At 46.4% G+C, this 20,864-nt stretch overlaps 1 protein-coding gene across 3 annotated transcripts in view; it reads left to right on the top strand.

Moving 5' to 3' along the window:
- PPIE (peptidylprolyl isomerase E) overlaps nt 1–20,864 on the top strand; it is a 24,753-nt gene that overhangs the window by 682 nt on the left and 3,207 nt on the right. The window contains exons 2-10 of one of the 3 annotated variants that reach the window (XM_007453765.1): nt 431–529; nt 2,362–2,405; nt 3,256–3,282; nt 4,751–4,832; nt 5,360–5,460; nt 7,707–7,830; nt 12,942–13,127; nt 14,171–14,313; nt 14,515–14,599. In XM_007453765.1, coding sequence (XP_007453827.1) covers nt 431–529; nt 2,362–2,405; nt 3,256–3,282; nt 4,751–4,832; nt 5,360–5,460; nt 7,707–7,830; nt 12,942–13,127; nt 14,171–14,313; nt 14,515–14,583 — 875 coding nt within the window. In that variant the 3' untranslated portion in view covers nt 14,584–14,599. Of the gene's footprint in view, nt 1–430; nt 530–2,361; nt 2,406–3,255; nt 3,283–4,750; nt 4,833–5,359; nt 5,461–7,706; nt 7,831–12,941; nt 13,128–14,170; nt 14,318–14,514; nt 14,600–20,864 lie in introns of those variants that run through there. The other 2 variants (XM_007453767.1, XM_007453766.1) reach the window with 2 other exon arrangements.

The raw sequence follows: 20,864 nt of genomic DNA, 5'->3' as shown, positions 1-20,864 counted from the left end.
GGGAAAGAGGCTGAAGAGGTGGGCAGGGGCTTATGAAGAGGCTTGCGTATACTGCTACGTTTATACTTTATCCTTAGGGCAGTGGGAAACCTTTGAAGTGGTTTAACCAGGGAAGTGATGGGTTAAAATCTGCACATTCCCGGGGTCTTTCTAGTTGGCTTTGTGGAGGAGAAGAAAGTCAGTTATGAAGCTACTGCAGTAATCCTGGGGCTAGATGAGGGTCTGAAAGAAGGGTGAAGAGAGGGGTGTGCATCATAAGTAGGTGTGAGGGAGCGTATGAGAGGGATGTTTATGAACCCAAAGGACTGGATGGAAAGACCCCTCCCCTTGGTGGTAGCATGCTTAACTTTACAGCAGGGACTTCTCAAGATGGGCGGGGTCTTGAGAGAATAGAGGACAGTGTCTCAGAAGGCCCTTGGCTTCTTTGCAGGTGGACTTGCAGAGGAGGTGGATGACAAAGTTCTTCATGCTGCTTTTATCCCTTTTGGAGACATCACAGATATCCAGATTCCTCTGGATTATGAAACAGGTAAGTCTTTTTAGTGTCTCGCCTGCTCAGAATCCTCCTGCAAGGAAAAGAGCTTAAAAAAATTGTTTTAAGTCATATCACAGTGCATTCTAAATATGCATTGGGCAGCATGACAGTGATCTTGGTGCAGAAGGACTGTTCTGAGGCTTGTGGTTGTGAGCTGTAACATGCTTTGCAGAGAGTCCCATCTGTTGCATTTGAGCAAAGACAAACTTTTCAGTTAGCCAGTAGGAAGATAGGTTTTGAGCTACATGGAGATCTGTTGTTTTGAACTACCTGCCAGGCACTCTACTGCACCTGCTCCCTTCTTGGTGGCTGTGCTATTAAACAGGGTAGCAGGAAAGCCCAGCTTCAACAGTGGGGCCTTAGCCTCTGTGTACCTGGGGGTAAGCTTTCCATCAATTAGTATCACATTTGTAGTTCAGTTTTCTATTTTAACCTTTGTTGTCATTTTTAAGATTGGAGTTTTAGGCCCAGCTCTGATAGGGATAGAGTACACAGCTAGTTTAGAAATCCCACTAGGGGATGATAGATAGAGAGGGAACTTTGGGAGACTCCTGTAAGTTAATGATCACTCAAGAAAGCAGGCTTGCTTAGCAACAAACCAAGCAGGCTTGCTTAACGCATGAAACCAAGCAGGCTTGCTTAACAACAAAACTATACATCAAGTCAGTGATGCCTGCATCCTGCTGGTTGAGGTCAGTAAGTTAATGATCCCTAGGACATGCTTCTCTACACACACTGAAAACAAAAACATAGGGGAAAGGTGACAGTATGCTGAAACCTGAGGTGATTTACCATATTTTAGTGTATATTACTGCCTTTTTGCTCATTTCCATAGCGCCATGACAGTCCAGGTTGGACCAGATAGGGTCAAAAACTCCCTTGTCCAACCTGTAGGAGGAGTTAATTATGGAAGACTCGAAGAATGAGGAAGAAGGTGGTCTTCTCCCCCTCCCCACTTTTCCTTTAATTATAAAACTGTACGTAGCCCACTGAGTTCTCTGTGGGGCACTCTCTTTCCTGCCCCCTTGTATCTCTCACAAGCGTCCTATACTAATAAATCACTTCTTGCCTGTCACTTTGCTTTTCACTGTATTCTTTCTGGGCTAAGACAAAAGAACGTGAGCTTCATTAAGTCCTAAGACGTGTTTTGAGTTTTTAGCCACCTATGCTCTACTGAGTCCCGAGTCGAGTTGTATGTTTCAGCTCTGTCATCAACCTTGCATATAGTTTTAACCTCCCTGGGATCTTTATATGTTATAAAAATGATAAGGTTATATTGACTCTCTAAGGTTAATTGGTTAATTAAACTAGTGCTGTTGTGCACTTGGCCTTTCTACTTAGATTAGCGTTTTGCTGAGGATAACGACAGCATCCTTACCCAGGTTTTAGGATTCATGCTTTATGCACAGTTGATGTTCAAAATGTATGCTTGGAATGAATAATTGATAGGTTAAATGACTTCATTTTTCTAGCTCCTGCACGCAAAGGTTAAGGTTTTAATTTGGCTTTGGTGAAAGAATTGAATGCTGCTTTTAGATATTAAAACTATAGTTGATTATTCAGCTATGTTCACTACAAAACAGTTTAATATTGCTTGAAATGTTATTTAAACTAGAAAGAATCAAAGAGTAAGATTCCTTCTTCCCAAATAGTGATTGTGTAGAATTTCGAATGAATGGATAAGTTGCATTTGAGCAAAGACAAACTTTTCAGTTAGAATGAATGGATAAGAATGAATGGATAACTGACTTCACTTTCCTTGTGACCACCTACTTCTTCCCATTGCTCCACATGATAATTGCTTGGCTTTGTTTGCCTTTTTTCAGAAAAGCACCGAGGATTTGCTTTTGTTGAATTTGAGTTGGCAGAGGTGAGAAAATTCTGTTACCTATGTTAAGTCTTTGGCTTGTGTTATTATTGTTACTGATTACAAAGGGAGCTGTTCTCCATTTGGTTGGGTTTTGGGGCTTGTGCTGTTGCTTCCAGAGAGATAAGAAGTGCTATTTGAAGGAAAGTTTCCCTCACTTAATCAAACTGTAGGCTGTGGTTAACATCACAGACAGGTCCTGTGCCTCTTGCTCTGCAGAGCTCTTGTGGCACTGGTGATTATTTCTTTGTCTTCCACTAAATAGCCAATAGCCAAAGTCACCCAGGAAGTGCACTTTGTTAGACACATACAAGCTGGGCAAGGAGTATAAATAGACCTTTTCCTGTTAGGTTGGTTTTTTTTTTTTTTTTTTTTTGGCTACTGAGTATGTTTAGACACCACAAGAAGCATTTGACTGCAAGCCTAAACTTTTTTTGTTAATAAATTATTATTATTTTCTATACAGCAGGTTCTTATTAGTCATCCATTTTATACACATCAGTGTATACATGTCCATCCCAGTCTCCCAATTCATCCCACCACCACCACCTCCACCCCACCCCCCACTTTCCCCCCTTGGTGTCCATACATTTGTTCTCTATATATGTGTTTCAGTGGTATCTGCTTTCTCTGTCACCTAGTGAGGTGGGTGCTGCTGGGGGACTATTCTTGGGTCTCCAGCAATCCTTCATGACCCCCACCACCCACCGCCGCTTTCCCCCCTTGGTGTCCATACATTTTTTCTCTACTTCTGTGTCTCAATTTCTGCCCTGCAAACCGGTTCATCTGTACCATTTTCTAGGTTCCACATATATTGCAAAGCCTAAACTTGTCCCTTGTCTTTCCTTGGCAGGATGCTGCAGCAGCTATCGACAACATGGTATGGCTAGGAATCCTCCTTCTTACAGAAGTTGCTTTTTGGTGGTACAGAGGGCACTTACTCATACATGAGTTTGCTGAACCTCCAAAGTTACAAGGTTGCATGGGGAAGTACAGATTATCATCATGTGAAAATTTTCACTGTGAATTGATCGCTTTTGATCAATTTGATAATAACGTAAATGCTAACCATCCTTGTTGACCAGTCTCTCACTGGCTGCCTGAGTCTAGGATAGGAAATTGCAAACACAGTGCAAATTGATTGCACAATGAAATTGCATATTTTACAAAAGAGGCAGGATTTCATGAAGTATTAGACCAGTTAACAATTGAGAAGAGAAATTTGACAAGGATAAAGATAGGTTATGCTGCCGATGCAAATGATTGGAATAGCCTGGAGAGCTCCTTGGGGAAAATGATGTAGCTCTTAAGTATGTATTCCCTCTTCAAGATGCTTATGATTTTCACATCAGATAAGAAATGCAAAAATATCATACTGATATTTTGATAGTATTTTGTTGGAAAAATACTACAGATTAATCAGCATGCATTACATCTTTGTCCTATAAATTAGCACATAAATCAAACCTGAATTTTAACTATAAGAAATTTATTTTCATTATTTTTAGTTTCATCACAGTAAATTCCCAATCAATCTTTTTTCCCTTCACTTTTTACCATGAAATTTTCTTCACTGCCTTAAGTGAATTCACATTAAGTGACCTTTCCTGGTACCAATTATCTTAGGATAATAAGGTTTTCCTTTATTCCTGTTCTCTGTTTCCCATTCACCAAACATATTCCTCAGCTCTCAGAGAGAGAGAGAGATCATTTCTCACCACTTAAAGCTGATCTTGACTTTTGAAGGTGAACTCGGGTACTTGGAAACTGCATTTATCCTTGTAATTTCAGAGTGCTCTGAACCCAGAGTCACCTTTGGAAGCACAGGTCGTTGGTGGTATTGAAAGAAAGGTCAGATACACGCTACTATATATAAAATAGATGTACAACAAGGACCTACTATATAACACAAGGGACCATATTCAATATCTTATAATAACCTACAATGGAAAAGAGTCTGAAAAAGAATATATATATATACATGTATATATATATGTGTGTGTGTGTATATATATATGTGTATATATACACACACACACACACATATATGTAAAGTATAACTGAATCACTTTGCTGTACTCCTGAAACATTGTAAATCAACTATGCTTCAACTTAAAAAAAAAAAAAGAAAGAAATGAAAGAAAGGAGGTATGTGATGGCTCCAGGGAGGAAATTCCCTGCAACCTACAGGCTGCTTTGCAGTAGGTGCATAGCTTTTGGGTGCTAGTGGCTCAGGGGTTAAGGGAGAATAAGTCCTGAGCTTGTCGGATTTTTCAGAAGGAAATGGAAAGCTGTCTGATTTTGTTTTAACCTAACAGTTTAAGCAGCTGGATTTTCAATCTTTTCAGAATGAATCTGAGCTCTTTGGACGGACAATTCGTGTCAATTTGGCAAAACCCATGAGGATTAAGGAAGGCTCTTCCAGACCAGGTGAGTGGGAGCAATACAGATTGCCCATCACATCCTCCAGTTTGGCCTTGGTTGCCTTTCTGTCCCGATTTTCTTGGAAGTGGGAGCTGAATGCTACTCTGGTGGACAGGAGTAGAGCATGGTTTACATTGGTGAAGGACATGCGCCACCTTTGTGGGGAAATACAAAGAGTTTGAGCTTCTCAGCCAAGGCAGGGTAATTGTTTGCTTTATGAGAGAAACCCAGCCTGATCTCTTACCTGTCCCCATTTTCTGAACACTCCTGGCAGGTTCTGTCAAGGGCTGGGACTGGCAAAGGCTGCACCTTTCCCTGGGGCATAGCTTTTTCACTTAGTCCTGCTAAGAGCCGGGCTTCAGGGCTGGCAGTCCCTGAAAGGTGGGAACTTTCCTTACCGTGGGAGTTCCCAAAGTGGAGTCCTGTGGCTGAGAGGGCCACAGAGTATGTTCTGCTTTGCTGACCAAAGCAGCTACTCAGCAGCTGGCCGATAGCTTGAATTTGTTCCCGTTTGCCTGCCTCTTTCCTTTCAGTTTGGTCCGATGACGACTGGTTGAAGAAGTTTTCTGGGAAGACTCTTGAGGAAAATAGAGAGGAAGAAGGGCCAGAGCCTCCCAAAGTGGAAACCCAGGAGGTGAGACTGAAGGCCGGCACTTCCCACAGGAGACTTCGTTTTTTAGGTTCATATGGAAATTTGCAAACATATATACAAAAGCAGAGAGAATGAAAAATGAGCTTTTAGTGTTTTGGTGGAGGTGCTAATGAGTGAACTGAAGGGAAGCTTTAGGCCTCTTGTCCTTGTGCTCTGCGTGAGGAGCTTCTCAGCTCTGCCCGGGTTCTGTTCTGTGATTGCCGCCGACTAGGAGGAAGCCTGAGGTGGGGAGGGGTGGTGAGCGCACCACTGCAGCCCTTCTCATCAGTGCCCCCCCCCCGCCCCCCCGTCACTGGAGCTTCCTGTCCTGATGCAGGGGAGGCAGGGCTGGGTGGGGGTACCTTCCCGGCAGCCTGGGCACAGGTTTGAGGTTCTCCCTTCCAGAGAACCCGCCTTGGCACTTCCTCCTGATTCTCGGCCTACCTCTCTAACCATTGCCTCTCAGGCTGTCTCTCCCCTTCTTCTAAACATTGTTCTGAATTTCTTGACTCACAGCAGCCCTCTCCCCCTCTGCCAGAACAGTGGCAGTCACTCTGATTTTGCACAGCCTCTCCTGTGCTGTTGACTTTCCTGGCCTCTGTTTCTAGTTCTGAGCTTCAGATGTTCCTGCTGCAAGTCTCGCCCTCCCTTCTCTAATCCCGTTCTTCCTGTGCTCTCAAACTCACCACCTTGCCACCATCCATCCACATTGACCTAAGCCAGAAATCCAGATGCAAAGCAGAGCACATAAATGGCCCTCAGTCAGTGGAGTGACCCTAGGTCACTCTAGACCCCTCTTTAAAATAGAGCCAGAACATCATATTATGCCAAGTTTTTCTCTTAAATCTTCCTTGAATCCATCCTCCCCTGATTACTCCGTCGTCCCAATGTAACTTCTCATCTCATTTGGATAATTGCAATAGCTTCCTAACTAGCCTTCTGGCTGCAGTCTTGCTCTCCTGCCGTCTTTTATAAAGGCAGCTAGAATGATCTTTTTAAAGCATACCATGGATCAATCTGACTCTCCTGCTGAGAACTTTTCAGTGGTTGCCCATCACCTGTTCCGTGAGATAAAGTCGTGGGGGGACTCTCCCAGCCTTGACCCCACCCACCTCTCACCTTGTAGTCCCCGCTTTACACTCTTGGTAAAACCAGTCTTTGTATTTCCCTGTATGTCTTTGCTTTTGTAAAGGCTATGCAAGTGCTTATTGCCTTTCCCTTTCTAGTCAGTAAATTCTGTGAGGATAGGGGCCTTGTATTAATAAAGGCCTTGTTAATAAAAATGTGGAATGTGAGGTGGGGTAATGTGACTAAGAGCATGGACATGGTTGGGGGGTGGGAGGGCTTAGGTGTGAATTCCAGCCTCACCACTTAGCACCTCTGTGACCTCTGTGACCTTGGGCAAGTTACTGAATTTCATTGTACCTCAGTTTCCCCATCTATGAAATGGGACTGATCTCATAGGTGGTTGTAAAGATTAAATGAGCTGATTACCTAAAACGTTCAGAATAGTACCCTGTACATGGCAAGTGCTATGTGAGTATTTGCTGTTACAACTATGCTACTGCTGTTGTTAACAGCAAATAATAGTCACAGTATCCTCAGTGCCCAGCGTGATACCTCAGTGAGTTTGTTAAACTGAAGCACAAACAAGAACACTTGAGTTTTCTCTTTGGAGCAAATGTGACAGCTGTAATAAATATCTCCTCTGCCCAGCCTTGGCTACTTGGAGTATAAAGCAAGGTCCCAACCACCTCCATTCTGAGCACTTAGGCCCTCCTTGCTTCCACTGCAGCCAGCCTGTGGATATGCAGGGCTAAGCATAGAGGAAGGGGGTGGTGTTGCAGAAGTGGGTCCGTTTAACTGACTAAGGTGGGTGGGCTTGAACTGGGGCTTGAAGTTGTTGAGCGTTGTGTGTTTTGGGCCAGAAAAGCGATGTTCTGTGACTGCAGGGGAGGGTGAAGGCGAAGCGAGCTGACGTGTCTGAGGGAGTGAGATGAGATAAAATGCCTGGGGGGTGCGGCTCCGGGTAGACAGTGCTGAGGTCTCCTGTCACTAGGTGTCCGGCTGGGGGCCGTGGCTGTGGCCTCCGCCTTCTGCAGCCCCATCAGGGCCCAAGGCCTTCCCTGTCGGTGCCTTGCTCAGCCCGCTCGCTGCAGTGGGTTCTGGGGTGTCTTCAGAAGAACACTTGCTCTCCTAGTTGGGCGTCAGTGTGTTCTCTCTAACCTGGCCATTTCTCCTGTGTCTAGGGAGAGCCCGCTGTAAAAAAGGCCCGGTCAAACCCTCAGGTGTACATGGACATCAAGATCGGGAACAAGCCAGCAGGCCGCATCCAGATGCTCCTGCGTTCAGACATCGTTCCCATGACAGCAGGTGAGCAGGACTCCGGTCAGGATGGCTAGGAAGCTGGGAGCTGAGCAGTGAGCCTTTCCAAGGTTCTCAGTGCCTTAGTTCTCGTGTCCTTGACGTTGTTTCTGACCTGAGTTGATTTGCGGCATCTCAGATCCTGGGATCTATTAACAGATGAGTCAGAGCAGGCATTTTTGAAGCTTTAGAGGTGCTGGTTTACTACTTTTTTTAAATATAAATTTTATTTATTTATTTTTGGCTGCATTGGGTCTTCATTGCTGCACGCGGGCTTTCTCTAGTTGCGGCGAGCGGGGGCTACTCTTCGTTGCGGTGCCTGGGCTTCTCATTGTGGTGGCTTCTCTTGTTGCGGAGCACGGGCTCTAGGCACGCGGGCTTCAGTAGTTGTGGTACGTGGGCTCGGTAGTTGTGGCCATGGGCTTAGTTGCTCCGCAGCATGTGGGATCTTCCCAGACCAGGGCTCGAAACCATGTCCCCTGCATTGGCAGGTGGATTCTTAACTACTGCGCCACCAGGGAAGTCCCTGGTTTACTACTTTTGAATAATAGTTTTTTATTTAATACAAGTAAATGTGTATTCATGGTTTAAAAAAAAAAGTATACACACCTAAGTATATTCCAACAATATTGAAGGCAATGAATTGAAAACCTAAGTCTTTCTTTCTTCTCCACATCTAGTCCTACGCTCCAGAAGTAACTACTCTTAACTAACAGTTTCTTGAGTATTTTTCATTTGCTAAATATTGACTTCTATTTATTCTTCTTTTAATCTAAATTTTATTATATAGACATATAGTTTAGAATGTTAATTCCACAAAGCTTGTTTTGAGAAACAGCAGTGCCCCCATGTTGTCCTCCCATCCTGCCCCATCCCCCGCTTTGCTGCTTCTCAGAGGCAGCCAATTTCCCCTCTTAGCTGATTCTTTTGGTTTTTACCTCCATGTTGGTAGATAACAGATTTATGTTGCTACTTTCTGGGTTTTTTTCATTTTAGACATCTGTTGGCTTCCCACTTCAGAAGATAAGGAATCAGCCTTTTAAATCACCTTCCCTGCTCCTTCATCCTCCTTACATTGTTACCATAATTTTGTTTAGGTCATAGGTTATTCTCGCTACGTAAGCATCATACTGTGATAACTTCCTTTCATACATAGCACTTTGTTTTCCCTGGAATTCATAATTGTCTTGTTTTCACATTTGCTTAGTCTTCTGTGCATATATTCCTGAGTCTCTCTGAAATTCTCCTGCTTCTATAAATCGCTCATCATGTTCAAATACATCAGATATTCTGTCAATTTCACTGTTCCTCCTTGGAGGCTTCTGACCCCCTCTGGCCTGGACCAGTTGCTTTCCAGGCACCACTGCATAGCTATTGTCAAGGGATCTCCTATTTTCGCTTATGTTGGAACCTCTGTTGTCTTTTTTGGTCTATTCTCTTGTTTCGGTAGAAGACATACTTCTGTAGCTTCTGGAGAAAAGAGCTTGGAGGGTAAGTTTTTTGAGACTGATGTGTGAAAATACCTACTTTCCCACTTGATGGTTTGGTTGTAAAATTGTAGAGAAGTCTAGTATTCTGATTCTTGGTCCTTTATACAAAACTTTTAAAAAATTTTCTGCCTAGAGCTCAGCTGTTCGGTATGGTAGCCACTAGCCACATGTGACTATTTAAGTTTAAATTAATTCAAGTTAAATAAAATTAAAATTCAATTCCTCAGTTACACTATCCAAATGCTTAATAGCTGTTAGATAACACTGGTCCAGAGGCTTGGAGTGTCTCTTTGTCCTGTGTTCTGAAACAGTGTGCCTTTGGAGTAGATCTCCTTCCATTCGTCGTGCTGGATATTCAGTGGGCCCTATTATGTTAGTTTTCTCTTCCTGCTGTAACAAATTATCACAGACTTAGCAGCTTACAAGAACATAAATTTATTATCTTGACTGTTGTGAAGGCCAGAAGTCCAACACAGGTCTCAGCAGGCTAAAATGAAGATGATGGCTGGGTTGCTGCATTCCTTACTGGAAGCTCTAGGGGTGGATCTGTTTCCAGAGACAGTGAGGTTGTTGGCAGAATTCACTTTCCTGTATCTGTAGACTGAGGTACCCATTTCTGTGTGGGCTGCCAGCTGAGGGCTGTTCCCAGCTTCTAGAGGCTTGTGGTCCCCTTCTTCTATCATTGCAGCCAACAGTGGTAGATCCAGTCCCTCTCATGTTTCGATTCTCTCCTGCCTCCTCTTCCATCCACTTCTAACTCTCTCTCTGACTACAGATAGGAAAGGTTGTGATTGTATTAGGCCCACCTGGATAATCTAGGCTACTCTCCCCATCTCAACGTCCATAATCTTAATCACATCTGCAAAGTACCTTTTACTGTGTACAGCATAACATAGTCTCAGGTTCCAGATATTGGGACATAGATATCTTTGGGGAGCCATTATTCCGCATACCACACCCATCAATCAGGACAGTCCTATCTTTTGGTTTGGGAAAATTTCCTTGGATTATTTCTTTGCATTTGTCCCTTCTGATTTCTCTCTTCTCTCATTCTGGAACCTTCCTAAATGTCCTTTTTCATAGCATCCTGTGCTTATTTCATGCATGTACTCCCATTTCATCTTGGGAGTTTACTAAAGCTTCTTTTTCCTGTACAGCTTATGTTTCAAGTTACTTTTTTCTGAGTTTTTAATTTTGTTTTGCTTTGTTTCTTATTGGTCTGTTTGCTTGTTTTGGTCTTTGCTTTTCACATTAGATGCCTTTAAGACTAGGGCCCTAAAAATCTGCTTGAAAACTCCCTGGATATCGGTCAGCCTTGCTGACTGAGGCTTCCTCTGCAAGGTGATTCTCTCTCTCTCTTGGACCCTGGATGGTCAGTATTCCTGAGTCGTAGTCTCTTGGACAAAGCAGAGTCCACAGAGAAGACTCTAGTCTCTTGCTAGTGGTCCTGTTTCCAGCTCTTTGCCATCATGGTTGGGGGGTGGGAACAGTATATAAACTTCACTTGATCTCCGTTTGTCATTATGGTACCTCAGCCCTCGGCTATGTGTAGTGCATCCCAGAGCATAGACCCTCTGCTTTAACATACCAGAGGGTAGACCTCCAGCCGGCAGCCAGGGCCAGGGAAGGGAGAGGATCTGGGGGCTAGCTACTTTTTTAAACAGGCTTTCAACCACACTTACTGTTTTTAGAGCCGTCTTCATTCTTGCCTCTGAGCTTTCGGCATTGCTGCAGCGTAAATCGAATTGCTCTCGGCTTCACCAGCTTAAGCTTCAGGCTTGTTAGGTCTGCTGTATCAGTTATGGCTCATCTCTTTGTCTTCTAGGTTTCAAAGATTTTTGTTGCTGTTGTCTTTTCTCTTGCTCCTATATATATATTTTTTGGTCATTTTATCCATTTTTTAAGTGTACAATTTACTGGCATTAATTGCATTCACAGTGTTGTACAACTATCACCACTATCTATTTTCAAAACTTTTTCACCACTCCAAACAGAAACTCAGTACCCATTAAACAACAGCTCCCCATTCTCCTCTCCCCTCAGCCCTGGAACATTTATTCTATTTTCTGTCTCTCAGAATTTGCTATTCTAGACATTTCATATATGGAATCACACAGTAGTTGTCCTTTTGTGTCTGGCTTATTTCACTTAGCATCGTGTTTTCAAGGGTCATCTGTGTATCAATGTTTTGTTCATTTTTATGACTGAATAATATTCCATTGTCTGGATAGTCCACATTTTGTTTATCCATTCATGTGTTGATGGACACTTGAGCGTTGTCTCCACTTTCTGGTTATTGTGAATAACGCTGCTGTGAACGTTTGTGTACAAATATGTGTGTGTGTGTTTTAAATATAAATTTATTTATTTATTTATTTTGGCTGCATTGGGTCTTCGTTGCTGGGTGCAGGCTTTTTCTAGTTGCAGCGAGCGGGGGCTGTTCTTCCTTGCGGTGCGTGGGCTTCTCATTGCAGTAGCTTCTCTTGTTGCAGAGCATGGGCTCTAGGCTGTGGGCTTCAGTAGTTGTGGCACGTGGGCTCAGTAGTTGTGGCACGTGGGCTCAGTAGTTGTGGCTCATGGGCTCTAGAGCACAGGCTCAGTAGTTGTGGTGCACGGGTTTAGTTGTTCCGCGGCATGTGGGATCTTCCCAGACCAAGGCTCGAATCCGTGTCCCCTGCATTGGCAGGCGGATTCTTAACCACTGCGCCACCAGGGAAGTCCCCAAATATGTGTTTAAATCCCTGTTTTCAGTTGTTTTGGGTGCCTACCTAAGAGTGGAAATGCTGTGTCATATGGTAATTCTAGTTTGACTTTTTGAGGAACTGCCAAACTATTTTCTACAGCGGCTGCACCATTTTACATTCCCACCAGCAACGTATTAGGGTTCTAATTTCTCCACATCCTCACCAAAACTTTTCTGTTTATTATAGCCATCCTAGTAGATGTGAAGTAGGATCTCATTGTGATTTTGATTTGCATTTCCTTAATGACTAATGATGTGGAGCATCTTTTCATGTGCTTAGGGGAAGGAGCCATTTGTGCATCTTCTTTGGAGGAATGTCTATTCAAGTCTTTTGACTGTTTATTTACTGGGTTGTTTGTCTTTTTGTTGTTGAGTTGTAGGAGTTCATTATATATTCTGGATGTTAAATGCTTAAGAGATAATGATTTGCAAATATTTTCTCCCATTCCCTGAGTTGCCTTTTTACTTTGTTGAGAGTGTCCTTTGATGCACAGAAGTTTTCATTTTGATGAAGTCTAATTTGCCTATTTTTTCTTTTGTTACCTACACTTTCGGTATCGCAATTAAGAAACCATTGCCAAATCCAGAGTCACAAAGAGTTGCCCCTGTGTTTTTTTTCTAAGATCCTGTTTGGTTTTTCTTTTAAAAAATTGCTTTACTGCCAGTTTAGTGTGGAACAGAGCTAGAATGCATGTGTTCACTCCTTCTTTAACTAGAATCCCCTCTAGTCCTTCAAGATGTCAGTATCTCAAAGGTTTATAATGAGCATGTCATATTTCGAAATGAAAATATGAACATTAAACAAATACAACAGTTTTTCAGAGCCTAGTTAGAGGTTTCATTGGTTTGTTTTTTAACCTGGGTACCTTTTCCTTTCTCGGCGCCAGAGAATTTCCGCTGCCTGTGCACCCATGAGAAGGGCTTTGGCTTCAAGGGCAGCAGCTTCCACCGCATCATCCCCCAGTTCATGTGCCAGGGCGGCGATTTCACCAACCACAATGGCACTGGGGGCAAGTCCATCTACGGGAAGAAGTTTGACGATGAAAACTTTATTCTCAAACACACGGGAACAGGTGGGACCCAATCAGTGGCTGGTGATCAGTGGGCTGGGCTGGGGCAGGATAACTGTGTGGGGGGAGTGATGGGCTGTGGTTCTGGCTGACAGGTTGGGGGTCTGGAGGGGACCCACCCAGTGAACAGAGGAGAGGCGTTCGGCCTGGCTAAGCAGAGTGAGCTTGTTTCCATTCATGTACTGCCCGTTCCCCCACCATGTCCGCACTCCCTGTCGGCCTAGCTTACATTCTGTGGTCGGCCAGTGTAAGCCCTTGTCTTCCCTCAGCCCCACTACCCGCCTTGCTCTGTCAGACTCATCCAGTAAAAAATTTCAGTGCTTGGTCCCCCAGCAACTAGAAAAAACACAGAACTGTACTGAAATTTATGACCGAAGCTCCACAGGAGGCCCTCGGCAGCCGTACTAGATAGAGCTCCCTAGTTAACACTCAGTCCTGGTCAGAGATAACAATTCCATCCCTTCCTTCATTCCCAAAGCCTCCATGTCACCCTCTGCCTCAGCTGATGCTTGGCCTCCTGCATCTGTCCACACATGCCCGCTCTGACTTCCCTCCAAGTACAGGGGCTGAGCTGTCTTCCCTCTGCTCGTGGCCTGGACCCCTACTCCTCTCCCCTACTTCGGAACCTGGCTTCTGTGGATGTGCCCCTGCAGCCTTGTGTAATGCATTTCCCCTTCTCTGCTAGATCAGTCCTTTAGCACAAAAGTGCGCAGTGTCAATCTTTCAAAAAAATCTTTGATTCATGTACCCCCTCAGCTATCACCCATGCCTCTGGTCCCCATTGTAAGCAAAACTTCTTGAAAAAGTTATGTAGACTCCCTGCCTTCCATTCTCTCTGTCCCCGCTAGACAGACTTCTAGTGCCACCTGTCCACTGAAACCACTCTTCTCAAAGATGCTGGCAGCCTCCATCTTGCCAGTAGTCAGTTCCAGGTCCTCATTGCATTCCCCCCCCCCAGCAGCATTTACGCTCCTCCCTCTACTACCAGACGTCCTGAGGGCCGGGAGCAGGGTGGAGGGGGTCGATGTGGTCGTTCTCTCCCCCAGGCCTGCTCTCCATGGCCAACTCTGGCCCAAACACCAATGGTTCCCAGTTCTTCCTGACATGTGACAAGACGGATTGGCTGGATGGCAAGCACGTGGTATTTGGGGAGATCACGGAAGGCCTGGATGTCTTGCGGCAGATTGAGGTGGGCGGCCGCCCAGGCCCCTGGTGCACAGCCGTGTGGGAGGGCAGGAGCGGGGGCTCCGGGGCCTGGAGAGAGAGGCCACGGCTGCTGCTGCTGGGGGTGGGGGGGCAGGGGGCGGGGTGGGTATCCTGAGCTGCCCTTTCCTCTCCACCCTCCCTCCCTCCCTCCCCTGATTCTTCCTCTTCTGTTTTGCCTGCAAAGGCCCAGGGCAGCAAGGACGGGAAACCCAAGCAGAAGGTCATCATCTCCGACTGTGGGGAGTACATGTGAGAGGGCAGCTGTCAGCCCAGGGAACCGGCAGCCAAGGTGTCCCGTTTGCGGCAAGCAGGGCTTTGTGTCCTGGCCCTTCCTTGGGGTCAGCGTGGGGCAGCTCCTCTGCAGGCACGGCCTGGGCCGCCTCTGGCTCTTCCCCAAGTGGGGCCGTGGGCCAGGGTGCTGCCCTCCCCACCGTGGATGGCTGTGCGTGCCCTTTCCAGGCCAGGGCCTCTCCTGGGCCCACCTCTGTGGATCCTAGACGTTTTCTTTGGGTAAAATAAATTCTATTTTTTGTACTGCTGCCTCCAGCTGGTTCCTGGGAGTTGTCAGAGGTTGCATCTAAAGCTAAACTGCCCCCCAAGACAGGTTGGTGAAGGAATAGGAAATAGCATCTTCCCCACAGCTTTTCTTTCTTCCCTCGGGCAATTCCCTGAGATGTCGGGTGATACATCTTCAAGCCAGATACCCTTGTCAGACCATTGTCAAGACCATGGGAATCAAAGACAGTGGAAAAGTTACTATCTACAGTGCCTCCACTCCCAAATCATGCTGCCAGTCTCGTAGCCAGTGGGTGTACTGCTCAGTCTCCGTGATTCATTTGCTCATTTGCTTTCATTCTACAGTTTTTTTAAATGATATTTTATTACTCAAAATGCCTTCTCCATGCCAGGTACTGTACCTATTTGTCAGGAGACAAGAGGTCAGCAAACCCGTTGGGTCTAATCCAGCCCACTGCCTGTTTTTGTGAATAAAGTTTTATTGGAACACAGCCACACCCATTTGTTTACATATTGTTTGTGGCTGCTTGCTCACTGCAGTGACAGAGTTGAGTAATTCGTGACAGATACTGTATGGTCCCTGTATTAGAGTTCCCAGAGAAACAGAACCAGTAGGGTGTGCGTATATGTTCATAGAGAAAGAGATTTATTTCACGGAATTGGCTCTGCAGTCGTGCGGGTTGAGAAGTCTGATAGCTGCAGGGCAGGCCAGCAGGCTGGAGCCCCAGGAAATAGTTGATATTGAAGCTTGAGTCCAAAGCCCGTCTGGAGGCAGAATTCCTCCTCAGGTGATCCCAGTCTTTCTGTCTTAAGGCCTTCAATTGATTGGATGAGGACCACCCCCGTTATGGGGGGGGGGTCATCTGCTTTACTCCAAGTCTACTGATGTAAATGTCAATCACATCTGAAAAATACCTTCACAGAAACATCCAGACTGGTGTTTTGGCTAAAAAGTTGATACCATGGCTTAGCTATAGACATGAAATTAACCAACGCCGTCCCAAAGCCTAAAATATTTACTATCTGAACCCTTGCAGAAAGTTTGCTGACCACTGATGAGACAAGTGGTCTCACCCATGCTGAGCTCACAGTCTGGTCTCTGTGTGCAGCCACTTCCTGGAGCTCAAGTCAGGCTGGCTTCTCTCTGCTCCCCCTCCATGGACTGGTCAGCCAGTGGCTTTAAAGGAACCCTGACCTGCTGAAGGCACTGAGCAGAGACTGAGCCCTGTAGCCACTAGATACCTCCCTGTGGGGTGGGGTTACTCAGACCATTCAGAGTCTACCCGGCTGGGCTTTTACATGTTGAGTAGAAATCTGGACAAGGCAGGAGTGTGGCCTGTTGTCCCCTGGCCCTGGTGACCCCAGGAGAGCTGTTGAGGGATGATGGCACTCTGGCTCTACCTCAGGCTCCCATGTGCCGAATGGACTCCTGGCCCTCAGCTGAGCCCCCTTTGCTGCAGCTGACCAGGTTTCTGTCTCCTCAGACCTCAGATGTACCACAGTTACTCCTGATCCTTATGGAGCTGCCAAAAGAGACCCCCCCACCTCAAGGCCCAGGCACCCCCTCTGAGTGTAGACTGTGGCCGTCACAGGTCAGTCTACCTGACTGCCCACAGCATTAGGGCAGGCTTTAGTGGAGCAGGGTGATGGCAGTGACTTCAGGGCTTTTATAAGAGCCAAGAAAGGATATGTATGAAGAGCTTAGTATAGCCAGCCCCCCAAGAGAGGACCGACTCCTGACAGCCTAGCGAGGTTGAGACCAGCCAGCAGGTTGGGAAGCTCAGTGGGTTTGGAGCTACAGTGGCCTTCCCAGTGCCCCTCTGGGTGTCCACAGGTGTTAACCCACTGTTTCCACACCAGAACCCTGTGCAGAGGTCAACCAAGGCTCAGGTGACATGACTGTTCAGGTCACCCAGGATGATGTGGCAGCGCTGGGGTCGGAAGCGTGGCCATCTCCCCATCAGCCATAATGGAGCCCTGGGGTGTTTCCTGAGCTCTAGCCTCAAGTCTACAGCAGGGCAACTGCAGGCCTGTGGGGAGACAGTCATGGTCTCCATGGTTGGTCTGAGCCCTACTCTGCCAGGCAGGACAGGGAGCCCAGAGTGTGGGGAGCAGTGGCCTAGCCACCTTGCTCAACCAGTCACAGCACAGCACTGACCCTCTGTTGCTCAGGAGGGCTCTGGCTTGTGGGAAGTGGACCTGGGGCGCTGTGGGGCCTTTGCTGCAGGCTGAAGGTCAAAGCTGCCTTCCTGGGACTGCCTGGCCTCCCCGTCCACGTTTCCATTGCTCTGTTAAGCCAGCACCAGGACTGAGAACACGGGGCTTGGCTTTGCTCATGCATCCCCTCACTAGCTCCTCCAGGGCCGGGCCCCATCTGTGGAGGCCCTGTGAGGGCTGCATGGAGGAACAGGCCCGGGGGTGTAGCCCTGGGACCAGTCCTGTGACTGCTGGACTTTCTCACAGTGTGTCTGCTCCAGATGCTGCCAGCACAAGAAAGAGGTTGTGGGACCTACTTTTTAGTGGTGAAAACTGAGTCTTATGGAGTTAGGTGATAGAAAACTAGACAGCCATATTTTCAAAAAATATTTATTAACAGGGAAAATTACACCATATAATAAAATGAAAAGCACATCTAAAGCAGTTTATATAATACAGTATGACCCCAATTTTGTACAAATACCTATCTGTAATATGTAAACATCTATATTTTATATGTATTCTAAGAAAAAAGCCTAGAAATAAATTCAAAATTTTTCTAGCATGTTTATCTGACTTAGAGGATTATAGTGATTTGAATTGTTTTATTTTTTGTTTTTCCCAAACTTTTCTCCAAAACTGCATTACTTTTGTAAAAAATGAAAAGCACATTTTTTTAAAAAGTGGGTCAAATGCTCACAAAAGGCCTCCTCGTAAGGAATAACACTTGGGATGGACAACCCCTGTTTAAACTGCCAAAAGGGCACCTGGTGGTGCTGAGTGCCCTCAGCAGGCCACTGGGATCCCCTTGTCTCTGGGAACACAGAGCACAATGTCACAGCCCTGGCCACTGCCTGCATAACTGGGCACTTGTCCCAGGCCTTTAAAGCAGGTGAGAACACAAGTCCTGCCCTCAAAGGATTGCGGTGGGAAAAGCACAGCTCTGAAATAAAACACCACAGGATACATTCTGGGAGGAGGAGAGGTTTAGTGGACAAGCACGGAAGGGGCTCAAAACTAGCAAATTCATTTGTAATAATACCAACAGGTACCAGTTAAGCATTTATGTGCCAGATGTTGTCCTAAATGTTTGTGTCCGTATATGACCTTTTTAAATAGCTTGGAAGGAAAGCCAGTATCGTGCTCTACAGAGGAAGAAGAACCAGGATTCAAATCCATTTGGCTCCAAAAATCTGTACTCTTGCCCTGCTGCCTCTTTTCCTATTTCTTAGGGATTTTTCCAGAACATGTTACTACCTATCTTAGTTTGAAGACAGTGAACCTCACATTATGATGACTTGGTCTTGAGGCCGGGATTGCACTGCAAACACCAAAACTGTTGTGCATTTCACCTTAGCCTTTTTTCCTATGTGTCCTCCCTGCCTATCAACTGTCACTGATTTCTTACTGCTGTCAGTGGGTCTGAATTGACCACCCTTATTTATTCTAGTCTGGCCAGGTAAACAAGCCAGGCCCTGAGCAAGGGTACTGCAGCTGCAATGCTTGGCTAAGCAAACAGATAACTCTTGGGATAACATACATGGGCTTCGTGTCCATTCACAACTGTTCCACTCCTCAGGGCTTTTCCTACTTCGTTTCATTTGGTAACTGGATGGCAAAAGTTGCTGGAAGTCTGACGGCCAGGTACATAAGCAATAACTTACTGTTTTTCAGTTGTTCTTCTTGAAAAAGGATTGTAACTCCACTCCTGCTGTGCACAGCTTGATTGGTAGATGAGGTGTACTCCACATCTACCAACCTTTGGATAATATGACAGACATTCTTGGCGTACCCGACCAAGCTAATCACTGGCTGGGCCTAAAAATACCAAATTAAAAAATTGTCGGGCCTTCCCTGGTGGGGCAGTGGTTGAGAGCCCGCCTGCCGATGCAGGGGACACGGGTTCGTGCCCCGGTCCGGGAAGATCCCACATGCCGCGGAGCGGATAGGCCCGTGAGCCATGGCCGCTGAGCTTGCGTGTCCGGAGCCTGTGCTCCACAACGGGAGAGGCCACAACAGTGAGAGGCCCGCGTACCGCCAAAAAAATATATATATATATTGTCAAAAAAAAAAATTAGTTGTCAATTCCATTTTAATGGTAGTCATTGATGAAACTACCATTAAGACTACCATTTTTCTCAGTAATTTGTAGCTGGTGAGCTAACATTTTGATTTTTCCACTTCCGCAATAAAAAAAATTTGAAATTTAGAAAATTACAAGTAAAAATTCTCAAGTGAAAAAAGTTAGTTCTCAAAATAATCTGCTAATTTAAGATTTATATTTACCTAAGAGACAATCTTCCATGTTGGGAAGAGAGAACTGTTAGGTAAGTACTAGAATAACAAACAGGTTCCATGTTACGTGCCAGCTCTGATTCGTGATGGCCACCTGAGCTCCGTGTTCAGGGTTACCAAGCTGCCTCTGGGCTCAGTGTGAGACAGGGTTGGCAGACAGATTCCCTGGCTGAAGGCCCTTTTCAGATCAAAAAGTCCATGCTTCATGTTACAGATGGGAAATAGGCCCAGAGGAGGAAGCCACCAAGTCATGTTCCCTAACATGTAGGCCAGAGCTTAGATCCCTACACTGATGGGGAGCTCACCATTTTCCAGTCTCCTGTGTCCATGGGGAGGATCTCTTCCTGTGCACTGGCTCCCAGAGGCCCTCCCAGGCCCAGGCAGAGGGGCTGCTGTCCTGCAGCAAGGCCCCAGCCCCCACCCCTGCTGCCAGACCTGCGCTCCCAGAGCCCCTCCTTGGGGCGCAGAGTGAATTCCAGGGCTGCACATCCTGGGCTGTGCCTGTGGGTTGGGGCGGGCCCAGGCTCTGCTTTTAATGACACAGTATTTCAGGGTTCGGGCAGCTGGACGCAGTCTGTTCCACCAGGTAAATTACAGGCTTACCAAGTCAGAAATCAAATAAACACTCCAACTGCCGGCGGCCGCTCCAAGGAGAGCAGTGGTTTCCGGGAACCTCCCCACCCAGCTCAGCTTAATTGCTGCCTGTCACTTCCCTGGGACCGGGGCCTTTTCTCTGGCTCACAGGCCCCAAGAAACAGGACAGGGCTCCTGGGCACACGGGGTGATGCAGACTTGGCTGACTGTTTCTGACAGCTTCTGGACACGGGCAGGTGCTAACAAGACTTGCCCTCGCTCCGCGCCTGGCCCCAGGCTGCTCCCTGTCCCAGAGCACTGGAGGCAGGAGATGGCACAGAGTTTTCACTCCACATGCCAACTCTAACCTGTTGGTGGTGGCCACCTGGAGTTCTGTGCTGGTCATTTTGAAATTCTATCCAGATTTGAAAGAAAAAATGTTAAGGTTGATTATTGATGACTGCCGTGCAGAAGGTTAAGGGAAACTATGCCAACCGTGCTGGGCATCGTCACCCTGGCCACCCAATGTACGCACCATACTTGGCTCAGCAAAAAGATAACTTTTCCACAGAGCTGAGCTCCTGATGGTTCAACATGGTGACAGACAGACGGGGTCAATAAAGCCCCCCAGGATTTTTTGTTTCCCTAAAGTGTCCGTGCACTGCACGTCTTCCCCAGACGGCAGAGGCAGGTCAAAGGAGGAAGACAGGGAAGATGAATGCCATCGGCCTTGGCCCTAAACCATGCTGTTCATTTAGCTCTTTCTGGAGGCGACCCACATGCCTCCTTGTGGCCAGCGGTTTGGTCATTCAGATCCACAAATATAGCCCACCGAGGGCAACACCACACCCTAACAGAAGCGCCCAGAAATGCCCAGTTTTGCACCGGGGAAGGGCAGGCAACTGGAGATGGAACAGGACCTGTCTACACATCCCCAGACCCTGTCATGGACAG

This window comes from Lipotes vexillifer, unplaced genomic scaffold (genome assembly GCF_000442215.2).
Source record: "Lipotes vexillifer unplaced genomic scaffold, Lipotes_vexillifer_v1.1 scaffold213, whole genome shotgun sequence".
NCBI classification, from domain to species: domain Eukaryota; kingdom Metazoa; phylum Chordata; class Mammalia; order Artiodactyla; family Lipotidae; genus Lipotes; species Lipotes vexillifer.
Note: the sequence above shows the minus strand (reverse complement) of the source record. Positions and strands in the feature narration are given on the sequence as shown.